The sequence below is a fragment of the Lactuca saligna genome, chromosome 1, assembly GCF_052625555.1.
Source record: "Lactuca saligna cultivar CGN05327 chromosome 1, ASM5262555v1, whole genome shotgun sequence".
In the NCBI taxonomy this organism is placed as follows: Eukaryota; Viridiplantae; Streptophyta; class Magnoliopsida; order Asterales; family Asteraceae; genus Lactuca; species Lactuca saligna.
In genome coordinates this window covers 69,789,630-69,811,853 of record NC_136417.1, presented here as the reverse complement: position 1 = coordinate 69,811,853, position 22,224 = coordinate 69,789,630, and the positions used below count along the sequence as shown (strand labels likewise).

Here is a 22,224-nt window from a genome sequence, read left to right as displayed (position 1 = left end):
AAGTTAAAGTGGGATCATCAATTCTAAACCTGTAGAACCTTGATTATATACCACTCCTATGTATACATTCTTCAGTGATAGATTAAATGTATGGGTATTTGGATTGAACTTGACGTACTGTACGAGTGGTGCTTCGGGGAGGTTTGCTGAGGTTTCTTCGAGAAGGTTATGAAACATGAGGTACTCTATGCATGAGTACTTTGGAGTTCTGGAATGACGGCTTCGCTAGCAAGGTGATTTTGGAGAAAGAGATGTGCGCACGAACTGGTATTGCGAGGATCAAATGGACTCAAGTCGTATGATAATATTGGGCATACTTGAAAGTAAAGACACTAGATTTCAACAGAAAGGCGTTACAGACAAAACACAACAGTGCAACTTTTAAAAGAGTTACAGTACTTTAGAGGTACTACAGGAATGCTGTTGCGAACAAGGTATACTGCAAAAGGCAAGTATACGCAGCACGAGGGTCCCTTAACTGACGGGATCTCGCAAAAGATAAGGCTCGAGTTGCACTAGTTTTAAACATGTTTTATGGGTCTGTTACAACGAAACGCCTTAATTACATTAACATGGGTCCGGAGTAGTCTCTCCTGCGGCATTGATCCTTAGTATTTTCCCGTTTGCACTGGAGTTCTTTGTTATCGGACAATCCTTTTTGAGGTGTCCAGTCTCGCCACATTGGTGGCATGTCTGACTTGTACTAGCATTGGTGGTGGAAGTGAGGTGTCGAGTCAGGGTTATGTGGACACAGGTGTTTTCTTTGTTCATCCACTTTGAAACTTTTCTTTTATGGGGTCCGGTTTTACCACCACCATCGTGTGTAGGGCTGATTCCAATGTCAGGGACTTGAGAAATGGGTCGTGCTGGTGCTCCACAGCTACGAGCATGGTGCCCTACCTTGTAGCAATTGCAGCATTGCATCTCATGATAAGCCCCGTTATAATGAAAGCTACACTTGTTACACTTCGGAAGTTTTCCTTCATATGGTCTGATCGGTGTTAGGATGGCGGGAGTTTCCACTTGTTGTTGTTGTATATCAAGTCTTTGGGATCTCTTGCGCTCCTTTTGGGCTTGGCGCTTTTGTTTATTCCTCTCGGTCTTGCAGCTTTACAAGTTCGTGATTGTTGCCATTTGTTGGCTTCCTGGATCGGTACAACAATCGAAGTTCTCGACTCCTTTGCCAGTCCTGTTTGCGTTGTCAGAGTTGATGTGTGCAAGGAAAGCTGCCACAGCAGCTGTTACCAGGGCTTGTAGTGTAGTGGCATCGATATGAAGGATAGGGGTTTTGTTGCTCAGTGGGCTATTTCTGGATGACGACATGATTTTGTAATACGAAAGAAAAGGGGTTCGTGAGCTATCACGGTTGAACCTGTATCATTCTGATTCTGACTAAGAGATGAGTTATTATACATGAAAATTTAGCTTATACACGTTATCATATAATCAAGATTGGGCGGATAATAAAATGTGGGATTGTACTCTAGTTTCACATCCCAACGAGGAAAAGAATTAAATTAGAAATCTCACATTCTATTGTCTACCATGTCTTCGTTATATATAACTCGGGAATGTATAAGCGAGGAAATTCATAATAATAATCTTCTTATGAATCCTTTTCGATGAACTAGAAGTTCTAGTAAAGGCTACCATTGACCCCAGATGTACTTCGATTGTTCAATTAAAGAGTAAGAGTATGTTCTCGAAGGTTTGACCTACATCCCTATGATGCAGTCCTAGTACGGAATAGAAGTATGTTCACGAAGGTTTGACCTACATCCCTATGATGCAGTCATTAGTAAAGAGTAGAAGTAAGTTCGTAGAATGGTCTCAAGACGTTTGTCGTTCCAGCCGAGATATTATAGGTTGGTGGATAATATGATCCAACCACTGAAAGAGACATGGAAATGTCTCCGGAGTTAAATTACTATAGTCCAATGACTTGACTAAAGCAACTTTCAAATAGACTCCAATGAAGGTATGATGAAAGCATTCGAACAAAGAGTGACACAGAAGTTAGCCGACTGTCAATATCATCGATGTTTAAGATGTAATAAGTTCATGAAAATTGACCTTGTAGAAGGTCTTACATCACATCTGGAGTAGAAAAGTCCTTGACTGCATAAAGGCCTAACTAAAAGTACTTACAGTACAAGGTAGTCACATAGAAAAGTGATACACAGAACATAGATAGGAACACAGTTCTTTAAAACAAAGAAGGATAGTAAGGTATCTCCTACTGGTGATGGTCACCCCTATGGTGAACCCTTAGTTAGGCTAGTTGACGTTCCATATCAAGCAGGTATCTTTCGTACACCCTCTGGCGTACTCGGAGCTCTCTGACTTCGGCTCGGGTTTCAGATAGTGCTTGTAGCAGGGTCTCATGGTTTCTCTCAGATCTCTCACTTGTGTGTTCGAGGCGATTGGTGTGAATGGTATGCATTCTTGCATTGGCATTAACCTCTTTGATACGTTGGAGAGCCGTCCTGCCCTGAATTTCGTTTCGGGCAACTCTATGGATCAGGATTAGTAGAACTCTGTCTGCTGAGCTCCCTTCATTTACGTTGTAGAAGCTTCGGTCTCCATTAAACGACATAGGTTGATCTTGATCTTCGCTCCATGTTTCCAAGCATTCTACCTAAGGAGGCGTCGGGGCATGAAAAGTCAGATGAGGGTTAGGATTTGGAATGGGAGCTACCAGGGGTAGGTTCTCAACCTCGAGTTCGGTGTTATCATCATTCGAAAGGTCTTCAGCATAGTGATCATCCAAAGGGATTGGGTGATCATTCCAAGGTTCTTCCCCAAACCATTCAGCATTACCTTCATTCGGAAGGTACGAGTTGCCGTGGGGATGGAGTCCAGCCATGTTATTTATGCGAGAATTGGGGTAAGGAAATAATTATTAGATGAATTATCTAGATAATTATTAGAAAATCTTTATTAGTTACATCACTATTTGTAAAGTACATACCAGTTATATGTAATCAAAACAGGATAGGCCTTCGAATAAGTGACCTTAACTCCAAATTCACAAGGAATAGGGGTAAAGCAAAAATTTCACAGATTCTAAGTCTATAACATCCTAGTTACATATAACCTTAATGTATCCACTTAGCAACTATCAACTTAGTAATGAAGATCCTTTTTATTTCTCAAGTAAGTAATTATAGTAACACAAAATACTCCTATAGTATTTTAGACTTAGGTTCTGTTATAATGTTCTCATTATGGTAGTGTTGGTAAGTTTTTAGACTTGTTGACATATCACAACCATTCTTGGGCATGTGCTAATCACTCCTCGGACCAACATAGTTGATCAGGCTATGCCACTCCTAAGACTGACCATACATCCCCGAGCTTACCTGTGATATTCAACAATCGTAATACTTTTGTTCTTGTCATTGTGACACGGATTTTAGTATGAATGCAGAAACGTATATTTAGTTAAATAATTTATTATTTAAAAGTATAAACTCTTGGTCATAGTATTTTTAATCCCATTGTATTTATAGTTAGTATATCTTTTATGGGTTGATATACTTAATTCACTATAAACAATGCTCTGATACCAATCTATCACACCCCAAAACCAGGAACGGCAGAAACGTTCTGGGGTGGAGGATGTCATGTAATGTATCACAACAATGTAAAGTAGTAAACAAGCAACATCGTCATCCATTGCATTAATAGTATAATTTTAATTACAAGTGTTCCTTCATAGTATAAGACAACATAATGAATAATCAAAATAAAAGAGGAGTCTTGACTGCTCCGTCTTCACAAAACCTGGTCGTTGTACCTATCTATTTGTGACCTGAGAATACAAGTTATTTTGAAAGCGAGTATCAACAATAAAGCTGGTGAATTCATAAGTATTAATGTGTCTTTGATTTGTAAAACTATGAACTAAAGACCTGTAAACGTTTGGAGAAAAGTTTGTATAAGTATGAAAATGTTTGTAAGTAATTGTAAACGTCTGAAAACCCTAGCAAATCCCATATTTCCTACTAGTATAAAAGGTAGTCTTCTACCAAGACCTAACTGTTTTGAAAGTAGTCTTCTACAAAGACCAGACTGTTTTGAAAGTAGCCTTCTACCAAGACCAGACTGTTTCGACAGTAGCCTTCTACCAAGACTAAGCTATTTTGAAAGTAGCCTTCTACCAAGACCAGACTGTTTTGAAAGTAGCCTTCTACCAAGACCAGACTGTACGACTATTATTATTCAACTCTAATATACCTCTTCGGTTATGTGAATATGACACATGGTAAAGGTATTAATAATATATTAACTGGATTTTTAACCTTTTGTAATTGTCGTATGTAACGTGTAAGTACTGTAGTGTTGTATTATAGGAACTACTGCTATACTAACTACCTTAAACCGGATTTAGATTAAGGTATTATGTGATTAATTGTACCATACTATTGACTGGAAAACACGACATTGTAAGTCGTAAAAAGGTATGACGTTTGGCACCCGTAGACCTGCAGGTCCGGCTGTAGCTAGCAGCAAGGTGTAGGATAGTCTATCCAGTATAGATCTATACGCAAACTCATGCTCTCCCTCCAGGAGATTCTGGCTACAACTCGGGCCATGACAATGAAGGCATGATCCGATACAGTGGATCACATTTATGTTAACGTATTCTTGTAAGCGTATCTATGTAAACGTATTCATATAAGCGTATTCATGTAATATGTAATGTATTAGTATAGACTCATGAATGAACTGACTCTTGTGTGATTCTTTGTACTTGGAATAGTAAGTAATATCTCCTAACTATACCTATTATAGTTACTAGTGACGTACGAGTATAACCGGAAGTATACCTTTGCTACCCATAGGTACTAAACTGACTAATGGAACCTGTATGTCTATATATGTATACAAGATATATAACTAATATTTAGATGACATTCAGAAGAACAACCGATGCCCTAAGGCCACATCCCAACGAGGAAAAGGAAATAAATCGAGCTAGCCGTCCTAAGTCCTTTAAACATTATTTATATAACTATACATATATAGGCATGCATTTGACAATAAAAGCGTAAAAGAAGTTTTGTAAAACCTTTGAAAAGTTTAATACTAAGAAATGATGACTTGATGTCAGTTTATAAAACGATTGAAAGTATATTTTTTTGATAAGACAGTTAAAGTATAAGGAAAACCTTTGTTTAAAACACATTTGTAATAGAGTTTGAAAGGAAACTTACATTATGTAAGATAGTTTGATAAAGAGTTTTAAACATGTAAAAACGTTTAAGAAAGTCATTTGAAGAAATCTGTTTGGTAAAACAGTGAACGTATAGTAAATCCGTTTGCATGCTAGTTATTAATCACATGTGATTGATATAATAACTAAACATGATTTAACTTGTATTCCCCCCCACCCCCCATAAAGCATTTATAAACATTTAAAAGCATTTAAAAGGTTAATTAAGGGGTATGAACTCACCTGCAGTGAGTGGATCGGATGGAAGTGTCGAACACGTGCTTGGTGTCAAGTGAAGACTTAAACACACACAATGATCCTAGTTAACATATAATATCACATATATGCATTCAATTAGTCTTTAAACAACTACTTAACAAAGTTTTTATTTTTCCATCACATATTTTTTTCCGTTTCATAGTCCCCTGCATAAGGAATTAACTAGGTGATTCCTTAATGCCCTAGAAAAACAAACGGTAAAGAAAAACAGGATCAACAGAGAATAGTGAAACAAAGGAAAATACACTTTTCTGGAAAATTGCTTTATTATTATGCTTTAGTGAAAATGGGAACCGAAACTTGATATTAAAACAATAGAACATAACCCTAATTCTAAAACACATGAAGGAACATTAAAACAACTCTAAAACTTTAAACTAAGAATGATTTCCTAAAATACCCATAGGCCTAAAAAAGTAAAAACTCTACCGATTTTAAGTTAATTCAACATGATACAAACCTAAGTGTAGAACTCACTTCCAAAAGCTTCCAAAAGCCACCTTGAAGGACGAAGGGCCACTTAGATATATAAACACAACAATCTCCTCTTCTTGTAGGCGATGCGGGACAAGGAATACCAATACACCATCCCATAGGAATGTATCAATAACCCCCTTGAGACTATTCACCCTCAAATGGTGATTTGGAGGGTTGTCTGCCACAACGTGACAAGCAAGAAACCGCTCTGATACCATTGATACAAACCTAAGTGTAGAACTCACTTCTGAAACCTAGCTTAAAGGAGAAGGGGACACTTAGACCTATTAGCCCAACACCAAACTTGAAAAATAATGGATTCATCCATATTCATGTTATTAAAGGTGAAGTTTTCCAAAATACCACAGAGTTCATTGTATTTTTACATGCGAACCTTGAATCAACCATTTTATTGTTGTTAAAATCACTATACACTCACTTCATGCTAGTAGCATCTCCAGCAATATACTTTGATATAAATGAATTCCATATGTTTTTTTTTTTTTTTTAACATTTTGTTAGATATGAAACATAGATCGAATATGGCATTTCAAATGGATCAAATGCAATAGCACTCATCATTCACCCACTTACTATGCTTCATGGTTTGTTCTCATATCTTATTTTCCATTGTTCGAAGTAAATACATCTTTTTCTACCAAAAACTAAAATTGTTCCCTTCAAAGTCATGTCTTTTACCGATTCACCCATAATTATCAAACAACATATATCACTTATGATTGATAGAAACTTAGGTACAAATTAAATAGGTTCGATAATAAATAATATTGTTTCGTAGATATCTTGAGGATCATGTACGATTACTTTTAGGCCATGGGGTATGGTCACAATGCATTTACTAGAAAAGTGATGACACGTATACGCCACATCACCCCCCACTACATGTTCACCACACATTCAATAGCCTTGGAAATGGTTATCACTATACAATGTTTTTTTTTATATATTTAGATTACAATTAAAATAAAAAACTAAATTAATAACATAATTAGATATTTCACATTAAATAAAAAAAAAACATAAAACATATAATTTCAAATCTAGATTCCGAATTTTAATAAAAAATAAAACTTGAAACCTAAATAACTAAAAACCAAAGAAATTAAACATAAATATTAAAAACGTTAAAACCTAAAATCCATGCTTTTCCCGAACTTCTTTTTGGATTTTCAGAAACGCGGCTAAATTTTCCGGGTCCATATCTGGTTGCGGCTTCATGTTTAAAATTTGAAGATCGGTGAGTGCTTGTTTCCGACGCCGAGCATTCTCCGTTGACTCATATTTTTTTTTGTAAAAAACTTGAAGTTTTTGTTAATTTTGTCCGCAAGCACGTCTTCGTTAATCGCTTTTCCGCTTGAAGACGCCGCTTTTTTCCCTTTATCCCTTCCCGGTGGTTGACGAAGTTGGACTTCCGGTGGACAAACCCCACATCAGACTCCACAGTTCTTGGCCTTTTGTTAGAGTCGGTGGTCGATTCCGAATGCGAAGTCTCCGGGTTAATGACCCATTTTGAACCCTTACGACAAATTTCCCACGCTTTTTGGTGGCCGAACGCTTTACCACCGGTGGTAACTTTGAATTGTTGGCATGCGGTTGATAAAATATTGAAATCGTTGCTACCACTTTTATGCATATTTTTCAGATTTACAAATATGTCGTTAAACTTGGTGCATGTCGCTCGTAGTTCACGCCATTTTCCGTTGATCGCATCATAGGTTTTACTCGTTTGCCTTCCCAAGAGCGAGTGAAAGTGATCTAAAACACGAACCCAAAAACTAGTTCCCGTTTGCGCGTTGCCCGTCCTCGAGTCGCACGATATAGAAATCCAAGCTTTAGCTAAAGCTTCCTCGTCCTCTTCGATCCAAGCTATTCCTCTTCTTTTTGTAGCTTTTCCTTTTAATTTCCTACGCCTATATGGTTGTGTTTCTTCGACCCAGTCACCCTCGTCATTGTCCAAGTTTATAGTTGGGATTGAGAACAAGGGACTTGAGATGGTTGTGTTTGGAATTGTTGAGATGGTTGTGTTTGGAATTGTTGGGGTCGAAATTGTTGAAAACCTTGGAATTGGGATTGTGGTAATTGTTGTTGAAAGTAGTTTGGTTGAAATGGAATATTGGTAAATAGAGGTTGATGTTGGATTGGGGATGTTAGCATTTGAATATAACCTTGATTTTGATCATTTGGAGTGGTTGGGGTTGTTGGGGTGTTTGGAGTGGTAAATGTATTTTGATTTTGCTCCATATTTTTTAGAGATACTGAGATAGTAGAGAGATATTATTTATAGAGAAAGATGTGTTTTGTGTGTTTATGTGTTTATGTATATATAGTAGAGGAAATACATTGAAAAGTTTTTTTTTATTTAATTAAACTAACGGTCAAAAAGAACGGACAAAAAGCTTTAGCGAATCAAAATCCGCGTAACCGTCCATGATACCCATCAATCCGCGTCACATTTACCGGTAGGGGGGACGGTGTTCACACGTGAATACCCCCTACACGTCACCTCTTATGCGTCAAAATACACTCCATACCCTATGGCCTTAGAAAATGTTTATTTATCCAGTAAAGTTGTTGTGCATGCTAGAGTCATCTTGGGGTATCACGAGCTTCAACAGTCACTAACTTAGGGAGGTTGGGTTGTCACCAACAGTATGTTAAATTGTCTCTAATCGATGGAACAACCACTTTCCCATTATTCATCTATCCTTTTTATGTTTTACATTGTGTAAGTTGTGCATGATTAGAGGCATCAGGACCATCTCTACAGGCTCTATGTCTTCAGATCGAGTGAGCCATGATATTGTTTTCTTATTTCTTACTTCAATTATTAATCTATGTGTTTATGAATTCCTTTATTGTTTGTCAAAGTGCATTAACCCTAATCATGTCCCCTTTTAGCCCCCGTCATGTATTTGTGTTTAGGATCAAATTTGCCTTATGGGATTGCGCACTTCGTAGCACCTAATTTATGTTATATCATAGTTTATTTCCTTAATTGGAATTTGTACAAATTATAATTACACCAACAATTAGAAGGAATAATGTACTTGGGCTTTAATGGTCTTTATGGTTTAGTCATTTACTCTTGAGGAAAATTCGATTTAGCTATTATATTCTTTGTTTAACAAAGTAATATTGTTTTATGTGTTTTAACTTAGTAGTGGTTCAAAGTGTCTAGATACTATAAGAACTAGTCACAAGTAATTCTTGAACAAACAATGTCAAAATAATGTAAGTTATCCAACTTTCCTTGTAACTAGTGTAGGTGTCCATGCTTTGCATGGGTTAGAAGAGAATTACATAGCAAAAACATACAAGGATTGCCTTAAATTCATCTGTCATACAAGGATTTGATAAAGACATAAAATCTATTGTCCAAAAGAATGCAATACATTTATAACATTCAGAAAAGGAGAAAGCCATCCCACAACATGTATGTAGTTACCAGGTGCAAAATAGTCAAAGGTTGAAATGGGTTTGCTTTGTTATATTTATTGTACCAAGTATATACTTGGTTTCCAGTAACCTTATGTTCTTTGTGGTAACCTCCCAATTGATTTTGTCAATTTCCCCAACTTGATCATGCGACTCTATCGAGCAATCAGTGTCAGTCCACGACTTCTGGTTTTGGTAATTTGTTAAAAAGTTGAAAAAAGAAAATTATAAATGAAGAAAGAAAAACACACCTGATTTACTGTAATCTTTTTTGTTACATTTATTTGCATACCTCTACTTTTTTTTGTTACTTTCATTTATTTTTTAATAGAATCTTATGTGTATCATCAATTACTCTGTCATTTTTATCGAACAAATTATTAAGGAAAAAAAGCACCCCTAATTACAATGTAGACTCGTTTCGCCATCTTCACTTTATCACAATCAAAGGAAAAGTACAACCTGTGGTTCTATTCCAATATATAGTTACAAAAAAAATTGCATTAAAATGATAATATTGTCATTTGAAAAATTGTAAAACAGTAAACTAAATTAAAAGAAAATATGGTTGATCTACTAAAGAAGAATCTGCAATGCATACCAGGAAAGATCATGATAAGTTAAGCAAATATGTGAGGAAAAGTAAAAACAAATGAGGGGGAAGAGAACTTTAGAAAGTTTGTACTCAATGAATGGAGTAAGCCAAAACTTTCTAACCCCAGTCTTAAGTGTTTTTTTTATTAGACTAAACTGCACAAATGGTCCCCGTGGTTTACTCAAAATTGCCACTTTGGTCCAAAAAGGTTTGGACTAGCACCAAGGGTCCAAACTTTTCATTTTGTTACGGGTTTAGTCCAATTTGCTTTGAACTTTTTTATAATGATGGATTTGCCCTTGCTTTTTCAGTTTTATTTATTTATTTAAATGTTTTTATAATTAAAAGAAAATAAAAGAACCAATTAATGTCTCTCTCTTTCTCTCTCATGTTCTTCTTCTTGACCTGATTGTCTTTTTCCTCAAAAACACACACACACACACACATCACCAGAAATTATAACTCCAAACCCTAATAACTCTTGATAACGATCTTTGAATGTTCCAATCGAAATCGATGATTAGCATTACTACTAGATGCTTTGATTGAAGTTAATAGAAGTGAGATTTGAGGATTTTCTCTTCTTTGAGATCGATTTCAGAGAAAAAAACATATAAGAAGCGTCTTCAAGAGCTGACATAGAGGAGTTGATTTAACTTGTTGTTGTATATGCGTATCAGAGAAAATCTAGATCACAGGGGTGTACAAGAACCTTTTGCAAGAGGTGTCTCAAATGGGTCTCGTGTACAGATTACAGGAGTGTTCATAGAGAATCGGGTTGGAGGAAATGGGTCTCAAGTTTTTGACTAGAATCTATTTAGGTGCGATGTCTTTTTCTAATGAGATAGATGAGGATGCGATGTGCTTGATCTTCCAGTTGGATTTTTGTGAGTTTTCTTGTTTCTTGCTTGATCGATCGATTGGGGATTTTTGAAGTGGATATTTATGTATTCTTTTGTTTCTTAATCATTTGATCTTGGATTTTAGACCTATGAATTGGGTCTTCATGAGTTCTTCTTTTTCTTGATTATTCCATTCGGGATTTATGATTTCACTAATCGATGCTGATTTCATCCCCTGTTCTTGAGCATCATTCAAGCTTTAAGTTATTTTTTGTTTGGGTTTTATGGGTATTCTTGTTTAAACTTTAAAGACACCTGCAAATCCGAAACAGAGAGATTTGGTAGAACAGCTAAAGATGGATGAAAAAGGGATGTGTCTTTCAAAAAAATTCATAGACCTCTCATTGTTTTTGGATTGAATGTGGTTCACAAAGAAGATGATGAATAGTGGATCCCCCAAGAAAATGTAAACCCCAAGGGCTTCTGTCTTTTGTGCCTTTTTTATACCCCAAACGAAATCAAAAATAGGGTCTGTCTTCTGAATTTGTGGTGCTCGAATCTTGTTGTGTTCTTGCTTGTTGGGAAGACATCTGCGATAAATGTTGCTGGTTTCATTGATTTCTGATCATCATTTTTTATGGTTCGCTTGGGGAAGATGAGTTGGGTTAGCTTCGTACAGGAGAGAGAGAGAGAGAGAGAGAGAGAGAGAGAGAGAGAGAGAGAGAGAGGGGGGGAGAGAGAGAGAATAATTGGTTTTTTATTTTTTTAATTATAAAACCATTTAAATAAATAAAAAAACTGAAAAAGAAAGGGCAAATCCATCATTATAAAAAAGTTCAAAGCAAATTGGACCAAACCCGCAACAAAATGAAAAGTTTGGACCTCTGGTGCTAGTCCAAACCTTTTTGGACCAAAGTGGCAATTTTGAGTAAACCACAGGGATCATTTGTGCAGTTTAGTCTTTTTATTAAGTTAAAAGAACAATGAAGGGCATCTATATAGTCACAAACCTAAGCAAAAAATTTGGGTAGTCCGTTCAGTCGAATTAAGAGTTGACCAATTTCAATTCTTATACCTTGGATGGCCTAGTAATGACAGACATAATGGTCGATAGAAGAACCAGACAACTAATAAGATACTACACAACATATTTCAATTTCCACATACGACTCACAATTCACAAAGAAGAAAAAGTAAATAGGTAGAATTTCACGGTAAAATTATAGAATATTACTAATTAGCTAGTGATTAAAAATGATTACTAAACTAAAATTAACAACTCTAACCGATTATTAGCTAAGGACTTAGAAATTCAATTCACAGAAGCAAAATCAAAGTTAGAGGAGAACGAAATGTAAGGGGGTGTTTCGATAGGAAAAAAAATGCTTGTTGCTTATTCTCACAATAAACTAATTTAAGTGTTTGGATAAAATCCAACTTATTAGGCTAAATAAGTTAATTTTAATAAGCATACTCCCCATGCTTATTACTTATTGCTTATTCCCACCACAAATAAGCTATAAGCAATAAGTTAAAAATCTAATCCAAACACCCCCGAAGTACAAGATAAAATGGAATGAAATTACACAACATAAAACTGAAGAAAAAAAAACAGGGACGATTCCTTCATTTATAGTTGAAGCTAATTGGGATTGTAATCGGATCATATCGATCAAAGGAGTCATCGGTCCATCCTAGAGTTTTATCGGAAGCCATTACGGAAAAAACAATCAAACTTAAAATCACTTTCACATACTCTACATCCTAAAGTTGCTCTTTCAATCGTCGCTTCGCTCTTTGACTTCCAAACAATCAACATCACCGCCAATCTTGTTTTCTTATTTCCTCCATTATCAGGAGGTAATCCGCAATCATCAACACCGACCCTAATTTCTTCAAATGTTAACCAACAAAAAATTTGGTTGAATCAGATCGAAGTGGTGTCTGTACGATATCGTTTCTTTGGTTCCTTGTCAATATTGGTGGAGAATGGGGCGGAAGGATGAACTTGACGGCGTTTCGACAGAGACGGTCTATAGTAGAATCAACGCTTACCCGAATCAGCAAACCCTAAAATTAGGGTTGAGAGACACAACACCTGTTGATTTAACCCAAGAAGAAGGTGAAGACAAAGGAAATGGGAAAACACCGATTCATGGAGAAGGTAGACAGAGAGAAAGACGACCGTTTTGTGCAGCTCCAATCGAACGGTGAATGGAAGAAAAAATGAGATGAAGGTGATTTCCAACACCTCAGTCGCCGATTTCAAATTTGGGAGATGACCTTGAGAGAGAAGGAAATCAATCCATCCCTGTATAAGCTAGCTCTAAGGGGGTGTTTGGCTTATCTTTTGAGAGGCCAAAAGGATTTTTTCCAAAAGTTACAAAAAGTCAGGAAATCCTGACTTTTCCAAAAAATCATTTTTATTATATCAAAATCCCAAAAGTAGCTTTTAAAATACTTTTACCAAACATCTTTTTCCTTCTATCTTTTTCAAAAAGTTCTTTTGGTCTTTCAAAACAGAAGCCAAGCACCCCCTAAAGAAAGATGAAAAAGGGATTTGAGAGAATATTGGTTCTCGAGGTATTTGAGACGGTGGGTCGATGAAGTAACTCTGGTCGGTGGGGAGGAGATTTTAAGCAAACGATGAAGAATAAGCGGTGGAGAAAAACAGTAAAAAACCCAAAGCAGATAACATGTAAAAAAGACGTAAAAAAAATCACCACATGCACTGTTCATAAGAACATTGTGCTTTAATTAATTAGTATATATAAATTCTTGAATAAAAATTGTCAAAAGAACGTAAGTTATGCAATTTTCCTTAGAAATGTAATATTTTGCTAAGCGGGTCATCCTGGAACCAGCGTAACAAATGAAAATGGAGGAAAACAAATTAATTAAACAATAAAACATGTCCTTTGTATTTCAACACATAGACACAGTGGGTTATTTGTCGCTTCAGGTTTCATAGACATTCACATAGTTCCTTCTATACTTCCGCCAAAACAATTTTTAGATCTATTCATATTTCTTGTTTTAGAAAAAAAAAAAATATTATACTAAATAATTCAAGTCGCATCATAATTGTAGAATGAAGACGGTGGATGGGGTTTTTTTATGGAAGGCAAAAGTACGATGATTGGATCTGCATTGGTCTATGTAGCCCTTCGTATACTAGGAGAAGGAAAAAATGGAGGAGATGGTGCAATGGACCGAGGCCGCAAGTGGATACTTGACCATGACGGTGCAACCTCCATTCCCTCCTGGGGAAAGCTCTATCTTACGGTAAATATCTAATCTATACACCAACTAGTTCCCTATACATAATATGATATGTGCTTTAAGTAGAGTTTTACAAAAAATAATAATAATAATAATAATAAAAGAAAAAATTGTTTGAGAGAGAAAATGAAAAGGTATTTTTACTTCGATTCAACTCAAAAGACAAAAGAAATCACAGGAAGCCTATTGATATATAATAAACGATAATACCCACTTTTTCTTATGATTGTTGATAATGATATCTCTTATTTATTTTCATGTATTTACATATATAGGTGCTTGGAGTGTATGATTGGGAGGGTTGTAACCCATTGCCACCAGAATTCTGGATTATCCCATCGATATTTCCTTTTCATCCCGGTAATTAACTATATATTTTTAAAATTATAACCAATATTTTCAATGTGCTTTCCTTGATTTCATAAAATTTAGAAATCACTTCATACAAAAGAAAAATTTTATACATTTTTCAAACTCTCTTAATTTATCCTTATGACTTGTACAGCTGAGATGTGGTGTTATTGTCGAACAACATACATGCCTATGTCATATTTATATGGGAAAAGAATCCAAGGACCCATCACATCTCTTGTTTCATCACTGCGAAAAGAAATCTACCCGATCCCTTTTGAGCATGTTAATTGGAATAAACAAAGGAATAATTGTTGTAAGGTTGGTACTTTCTTAAGACCTTAAACATAAAATTGGCACCATGTTTTGGATGTGCGGAGTGTATATATATATATATATATATATATATATATATATATATATATATATATATATATATATATATATATATATATATATGTGTGTGTGTGTGTGTGTGTGTGTGTGTGTGTGTTTCTCTTTACAGGAGGACTTGTACTATCCGCATTCATTTCTTCAAGATGTTTTGTGGCATACCCTTCACTACATTACTGAGCCTGTCCTTAAATATTGGCCATTTTCCAAACTACGAGGGAAATCGCTTGATAAGATTGTTGAGCTAATGCGCTATGAATCACAAGAGACTAGATACATGACCATAGGATGCATTGAAAAAGTAAGATACAATGTTGATGTAAAGAAACAAAGAAAATTTATAATAGAATAAAGTTTCTACCTAAAATTTTTAACAAATGTTTTTTATGTTTTGGGTAGAGTCTACAAATGATGTGTTGGTGGGCAGAGAATCCAAATGGTGATGAGTTCAAATATCACTTAGCCAGAGTTCCAGATTATTTATGGATTGCAGAAGATGGAATGACAATGCATAGTTTTGGTAGTCAAGTGTGGGATTGTATTTTTGCAACTCAAGCAATTATTTCAAGTAACATGACAGAAGAATACGCTGATTGTCTCAGAAAGGCACACTTTTATTTAAAAGAATCTCAGGTTAGTTTTTTTAGCATATGCATGGATGCATAATTATGTTTTTCAAACTTAGATAGTTTTCCTCATTATACTACATTATATGCAGATAAAACAAAATCCTTCAGGAGATTTCACTCGAATGTATCGACATATCACTAACGGAACATGGGCCTTCTCCGACCAAGATCATGGATGGGCTGTCTCTGACTGTACAGCCGAAGCACTAATGGTACATCCAAATCCAATTAGATATTTTTTATTTGTATATACATCTTATTATTATTATTATTATTATCATTCATCTTATGTTGTAGTGTCTACTCTTACTATCAAACATGCCGAAAGAAATTGTTGGAGAGAAAGTCGACAATGCCCGACTTTACGAGGCAGTGAATTTTCTTCTTTACTTGCAAGTATGATACATATGTCTTAGAAATGAATATATTTTATCCTTTTTAGCTTGAAAAAATAATTATAGTCTTTATTTCAAGCACAAACAATGAAATAACCTGAGCTACCTTTGTCTGTTTTCTCTTCATTTAGAGTCCGATAAGCGGAGGATTTGCTGTTTGGGAGCCACCGATTCCCAAACCATTTCTACAGCTTCTTAATCCTTCAGAGATGTTTGCAGATATAGTTGTTGAGAAAGAGTAATTCTCCTACAAAGTCATTAGCTCCATATATTATCAATAGTGATCTATATATAATTACAATAATATATGCCATAACAAAGGTGAAACGAAAGTAATAACAAAGAGAAAACGTAACATAAATTTTTATTAATAAAAGTGATTGTTAATATGTATTTTTGCTGAATTAGGCATCTGGAACCCTCAGCTTGCATTATTGTATCTTTGGTAGAGTTCAACCGTGTCCATCCAAGACACAGAAAGAAAGAAATAGAACTTTCAATTTTTAATGGAATTCGATATCCGGAGGAAACACAATGGCATGATGGTTCATGGTAAGACGTAGTATGGATTCTATTTTTGTGACTACTTTGAGCTATGAAATTAAAGATATATGTATAATTGTATCCAATATATAGAAATCGTTGGTAATGGTTGATATTATTTAACTTTTCTTTGGGATTGATAGGTATGGTTACTGGGGAATATGTTTCCTATATGGAACATTCTTTGCCTTAAGGGCCTTAAGTGCTGCTGGAAAGACATACGAAAATAATGAAGCAGTATGTAAAGGTGTCAAATTCTTACTTTCCAAACAGAATGAAGAGGGTGGTTGGGGAGAGAGCCACCTATCTTGTTCTACTGAGGTAAGCTTCATCTCTTTGCTCACAAATAATGTCGATTTGATTACCACAAGATATAGTAACTAACAAATATCATTATATATCTGATCAAAAGAGGCAATTAAAGCAGTCTATTACTAAAATAGAAATGTGCAACCTTCATCTCTCTCAACATTATGTTTCTATTGTTCATCAAGGTGTATACCCCATTGGATGGAAACCGAACAAATTTGGTGCAAACATCATGGGCTATGCTTGGTCTTATGTTGTGCGGGCAGGTTATTTTCCATGCTTTTATTTACGGGTGGAAATATTAGAGACTTTGTTAAAATTGGTCAATTTGTGTTTTATGTTAGTTATATAGAGTCAAACCAATAAAGAAAGGTTAGCTACATACGTTGTGAGTTTAAAAAAAATTCAACTCCATTTTGAAATTTTCATATCAAGTTATCACCATGCATGCATGCATGCAACTAGATCATGGTGGCTTACAACCTTTTAAAATTCTAAGTCAAAATACTATATCATAATTTCATTTTTTTAAAATCATATTTAACATGGAAATCTTTAGAAAAAACTCTAAATAAGGCCAAAGTTTAGGGATATTTTCGATAATTTTCCTATTTAATAAACTAAATATTAATGGTTTTCAAAATATGGATTGAAAAATGCTTTGATAGGTCAATACAATGTAGTAATTCAAGTTGGAGAAAAAAGAAGAAAGATTTTATTAAAATTTTCATTGATTAACTATCTAAAATAATTACAGAAGTCGGAATATATAATCAAGTTAACTATTATGAACATGACATCATAACTAATTTAACTAACCTCACTTAACAGAAAATTAACAAGTTTCTGACTGAAATCTAGCAACCCTTCTAATTGAAATAAAGCATGCGACAAAAGGCTATTAGTCGAGACTAACAACCACCCAACCAAGTCTTTTGGGATCTACCAGTATTTGCAACTGTCAACTCAAGTCTAGGTCATTTTTCCACCTCTAAATTAATTGCTTTAAAGGTTTATGTATCAAATTTAATAGATATTTAAGATAAATTAAATTGTTTCCTATTTTTTATGCCTACAAATGTTCTTGTCCATTAAAATTATGACAAGTGTCATCATTCCATATTATTTTAACTAATTCATTAATACTATATTAGGAATATATATAAAAAAAATTGAAGAGTGAAATAATGCCACTAGTCAAAATTTTAATTTGTAGAAATATTTATAGGCATAAAAGACAGAATGTAATTTAATTTCACAATTTTTCATATTTACAAACAACAGGCAGATAGAGATGTAACGCCCTTACATAAAGCAACAAAACTGTTGATTAACGCTCAAATGGATAACGGAGATTTTCCTCAACAGGTAATTCCTAAAAAGATTCAAAGCATTCAAAGTTATACTTTTATGAATCCCATGACAAATAAAACACAAGACTTTAACATATATATATATATATACACACACCACACATTTCTCCATCTTCGGTTTAAGCAATCCAGCGTACCAACACGACGGAAGATGTAATATTTATATGTGAATATATAAAATTGAATATATGAATATTATGTAGTATATTCTCATATGATTATTTGTATATGATTTATTCATATATGTTTATTCACAAGTAATTATTCATATATGACTATGGTTGTTGGCGGAGGAGATGATGGTGGCGGTGGTGGTGTAGTGATGGTTATTGCGATGATTGTTGTATTGGTGGTGATATAGTGAAGGAGGTGGTGGTGGTGTAGGAAAAGGTGGTGGTAAATAGAGTGGACCACACATTTCTTTATCTTCAGTTTAAGTGATTTAGTGTACCGTACCGGTAGGACATGTACCGGCAAGACAAGAAAAGTAATATTTATATATGAATATATAAAATTAAATATATGGATATTATGTAGTATATACTCATGTGATTATTTATATATGATTTATTCATATATGAATATCCACAAATTATTATTCATATATGATTATAGTTGTTGGCAGAAGAGATGGTGGTGGTGGTAGTGATGGTAGTGATGGTGGTACAGGTGGTAGATATGGTGGAGCTGGTGATAGTAGTGACAGTCGGTGGCGGTGGGGAAGGTTCCGGAGGGAGAGGGGGTGGTGGTGTTAGTACTTAATATTGTTATACAAATATATTTAATTTAACAATACAATTATATGTGGTCTAGATTGATTTTCGCAATCCTTACCTTTTTTCATTCAAATGAACTTTTATATATATGGTGAAAGACCCATGTATTACATGAGTTTATTTTAAAAAAAATCAAATACAAAAATTCTAAACATTTGAAAATGTTTGAATTTATAAGAAGAATTAGAAAAATATTGAATTATTAAATTAAAATGTTTTTTCTCTTGTAAATTTAAACAAATAATTTAGATAAATAAATAAAGGAAACTAATAAAGTTTTAATTTAGAAATGTTGAAATTAGAAGGAAAGTCAATTATTGAAATTGATATGCATTTATTATTATATTTAATATTATGTGAATTTAATAAAATAGAAAAAACCACAAAATGCCAAGTGGAGAAAATTTAATTGAAATTAACCACAAAATGACATGTGACCAAATCAATATGGGTATGACATGTGTCAAAAAGATTTTCATTTATTAGAGAGGATATATATATATATATATATATATATATATATATATATATATATATATATATATATATATATATGTATGGAAGAGTGAATATACCCTTAAGGGTATATAAGCTTACGTACCCAAACACACTATAATACGTCGTTTTGTTTGATATATTTATTATAGTATTCTTAAACTTCAACCCTCAACTTGATTTACTTTCAAGATTTTTGAAATTTCATTATTATATTTCTTTTACATCACATTTTTTTGCCGAACACCTACTAGGCTATATATAATGTAGTTGAAAATGACAATTATGTAAGAGGAAGATATGTGTGTAATTTATAAAAATCTGTGAAGTAATTAAGTTAAAAGTTAAATTTTAAGAACATTGGGACAATTAGAATGTATTATATGATACTAAACAATGTAGTATAGTGAGTTTGGGTACGTAAGCTTATATACCCTTAAGGGTATATTCACTTTTCCCATATATATATATATATATATATATATATATATATATATATATATATATATATATATATATATATATATATATATATATATATATATATATATATATATCTTAAGTATTAGCTCATCTACACAGGAAATTACTGGAGCTTGGATGAAGAATTGCACTCTACATTTTGCACAATACAGGAACATTTTCCCACTATGGGCACTTGGGGAGTACCGTAAACGTGTTTGGTAGTGTAAACAAGGTTATTCAAATTTGAGTTATCATGGCCTATGGAGAATTCTAATCCTAAGATGTGATATTCATGAAATCAAAAACTATCCAAATCATGCATAATATTTTATGTATCAAATCCTTGAAAGTCTTATCATATATACAGTGTGAATGCGTAATCCATAATACTTTATGTATCAAACCCTTGAAAGTATGTATGTTAGCGTTTGATAAATATTATTATTTGAAAATCTATCTAAATATCTTGTAGTGTGGTAAAACTCGTTGAGTTGACCGATTACTCCTCCGAGTACTCGCTACTCGGCCCTTTACTGAGGCGAGTTACAGAATCTCGAGTACTTCCCGATTGACCCATTACCAAACCGAGTAGTGTTGTAAAATTCGGTTAACTCGGTCAACCTTGATATCTTGTAGATATAGCACGATTATTTTGATCATGAAAACCACATTAATTCTTTATGTTCTTGGTTTTCTTTGGATCTTTATTATGTGTATACCGCATCCTTAATCCTAACAGTCTGTATTAGAGATATGGCTAAATACGACAAGGTTAAAAGGATGTGGTACGGGACAGGGGCAATTATAGGGGCGTTATGCTCGCCACGTCACCCCAAACTCCAGTATAACACCAGCTACCCCCCCCCCCCCCCCTTCTCATTTAGGGGCATTTTGGGGTTTCCGATCCTAATGACGATGAGATGAATCAGGAAATCCGATTGGTTATTCGTTTTTTGACAGCTTGGGTGTTGGGGTTTGAAGAACGATAAAAATAATTAATTAATTAATTATTTTTACCTATAAATACATAATATCTATCATTTTCAGTTCACACAATTCCCCTATTTCTCTATATTTTCTACAATTTCAAAAGTTTTCAGAAAAGAAATTATGGATCCTTTTGACTCATCTGACGATGAGAGTGACGATATATTTATCACTGCGATGTACCAGTATTGCACAAATGAGCTACTACAACCAGACATAACCCCTCTACTAACAAGACGTGCAATGTTAAATAGAAATCGCAAGGAACGACACGAACGTCTATATCACGATTACTTTGAGGATAATTGTGTATACACGTCAAAAGAGTTCAAAATAAGATTTCATTTAAGTAGGAATATGTTCATACGGATCACCAACGCCTAGGAAATCCGATATCATTTCTTTAGTTTTAATACATATTTACTATATTTTTATATAAAATAAATACAGATTTACTGTGTAAGTCCCGAAATTGCTTGTGTATAAATCAGATCCAATTGATGGTGCGGAATCCCAATCAATTGGATGATGTCAGATCAATATAGAAGAGAAGGAGAAGAAGAAGATGACGAATCTAATGATGTATTCAATATGAATGATGCTCCTTACAATAGATTCTCTCACACACACACTTCTTCTCTCTAACTTTCTCTCTCTACAAGATGCTCTCCTCTCGTACCATCTCTAACCGTACACTCCCACATGCACACTCTATTTATATGGACCTCCAGCCATACACATGTGTACAGCCGCACACCCTATGTACGGTCGTACACAGTGTGTGCGGCCATACACACGTGTACGACCGTACACACAAACCGCAAACACATACAATATTACATAAAAATATATTTTCCTAGAAAAGCAAAGTATAAACCATATTTTTGACCCAAAAATCTCCCCCTTGGTGTATAGCTTTCTTTTCTAAATGACCCAACAAGCTCCCCCTAAAAAATAGCTGGCTTTTCTTGTTAATCTTCATTGGGAACTTGGCTTCAGCATTAATCTTCAAATTCTTCACAACATCAAGATGAACATATGAATCTTCAATAAATGACTTCAACTTGAGCGGTTGAGTGTTTCTTCAAAATTTGACATTGAACGCACATTGGGTGAGGAGGCTTGATGTACTGATTCTTGAAAGATAGCGCTTTCAGCTTGAGAATCTTCACAGAGAACGAATCTTTTGGATCACTTCAGCAGGTACAAAGATAGCAGCAGACTGATTGAGGAGGGTTAAATGCAATCTATCACATATTCTTCAATTTCAGCTTCACCTTGCTTCTAGGGTTAAATGATGGAATGTCGAAAGAATAATCTTTATTTCTTGCTCCTCCGAATGTGAGTTCTTCGATGCTC

The 22,224-nt window shown here is 34.4% G+C and overlaps 1 protein-coding gene across 7 annotated transcripts in view; it reads left to right on the top strand.

Moving 5' to 3' along the window:
• The window catches only part of LOC145039423 (dammarenediol II synthase-like), a 62,021-nt gene extending 41,687 nt beyond the window's left edge, over positions 1 to 20,334 (top strand). For 4 of the 7 annotated variants that reach the window (XM_078987487.1, XM_078987489.1, XM_078987513.1 and 1 more), the window contains 13 exons: positions 13,958 to 14,152; positions 14,425 to 14,509; positions 14,655 to 14,821; positions 15,006 to 15,194; positions 15,293 to 15,526; positions 15,612 to 15,734; positions 15,820 to 15,918; positions 16,049 to 16,155; positions 16,326 to 16,469; positions 16,604 to 16,781; positions 16,955 to 17,035; positions 18,054 to 18,137; positions 19,996 to 20,334. In XM_078987487.1, the coding sequence (XP_078843613.1) occupies positions 13,958 to 14,152; positions 14,425 to 14,509; positions 14,655 to 14,821; positions 15,006 to 15,194; positions 15,293 to 15,526; positions 15,612 to 15,734; positions 15,820 to 15,918; positions 16,049 to 16,155; positions 16,326 to 16,469; positions 16,604 to 16,781; positions 16,955 to 17,035; positions 18,054 to 18,137; positions 19,996 to 20,100 (1,791 nt within the window). In that variant the 3' untranslated portion in view covers positions 20,101 to 20,334. The remainder of the gene's footprint in view (positions 1 to 13,957; positions 14,153 to 14,424; positions 14,510 to 14,654; positions 14,822 to 15,005; positions 15,195 to 15,292; positions 15,527 to 15,611; positions 15,735 to 15,819; positions 15,919 to 16,048; positions 16,156 to 16,325; positions 16,470 to 16,603; positions 16,782 to 16,954; positions 17,036 to 18,053; positions 18,138 to 19,995) is intronic. The other 3 variants (XM_078987499.1, XM_078987506.1, XM_078987511.1) reach the window with 3 other exon arrangements.
• The last annotated feature ends 1,890 nt before the right edge of the window (positions 20,335 to 22,224 follow it).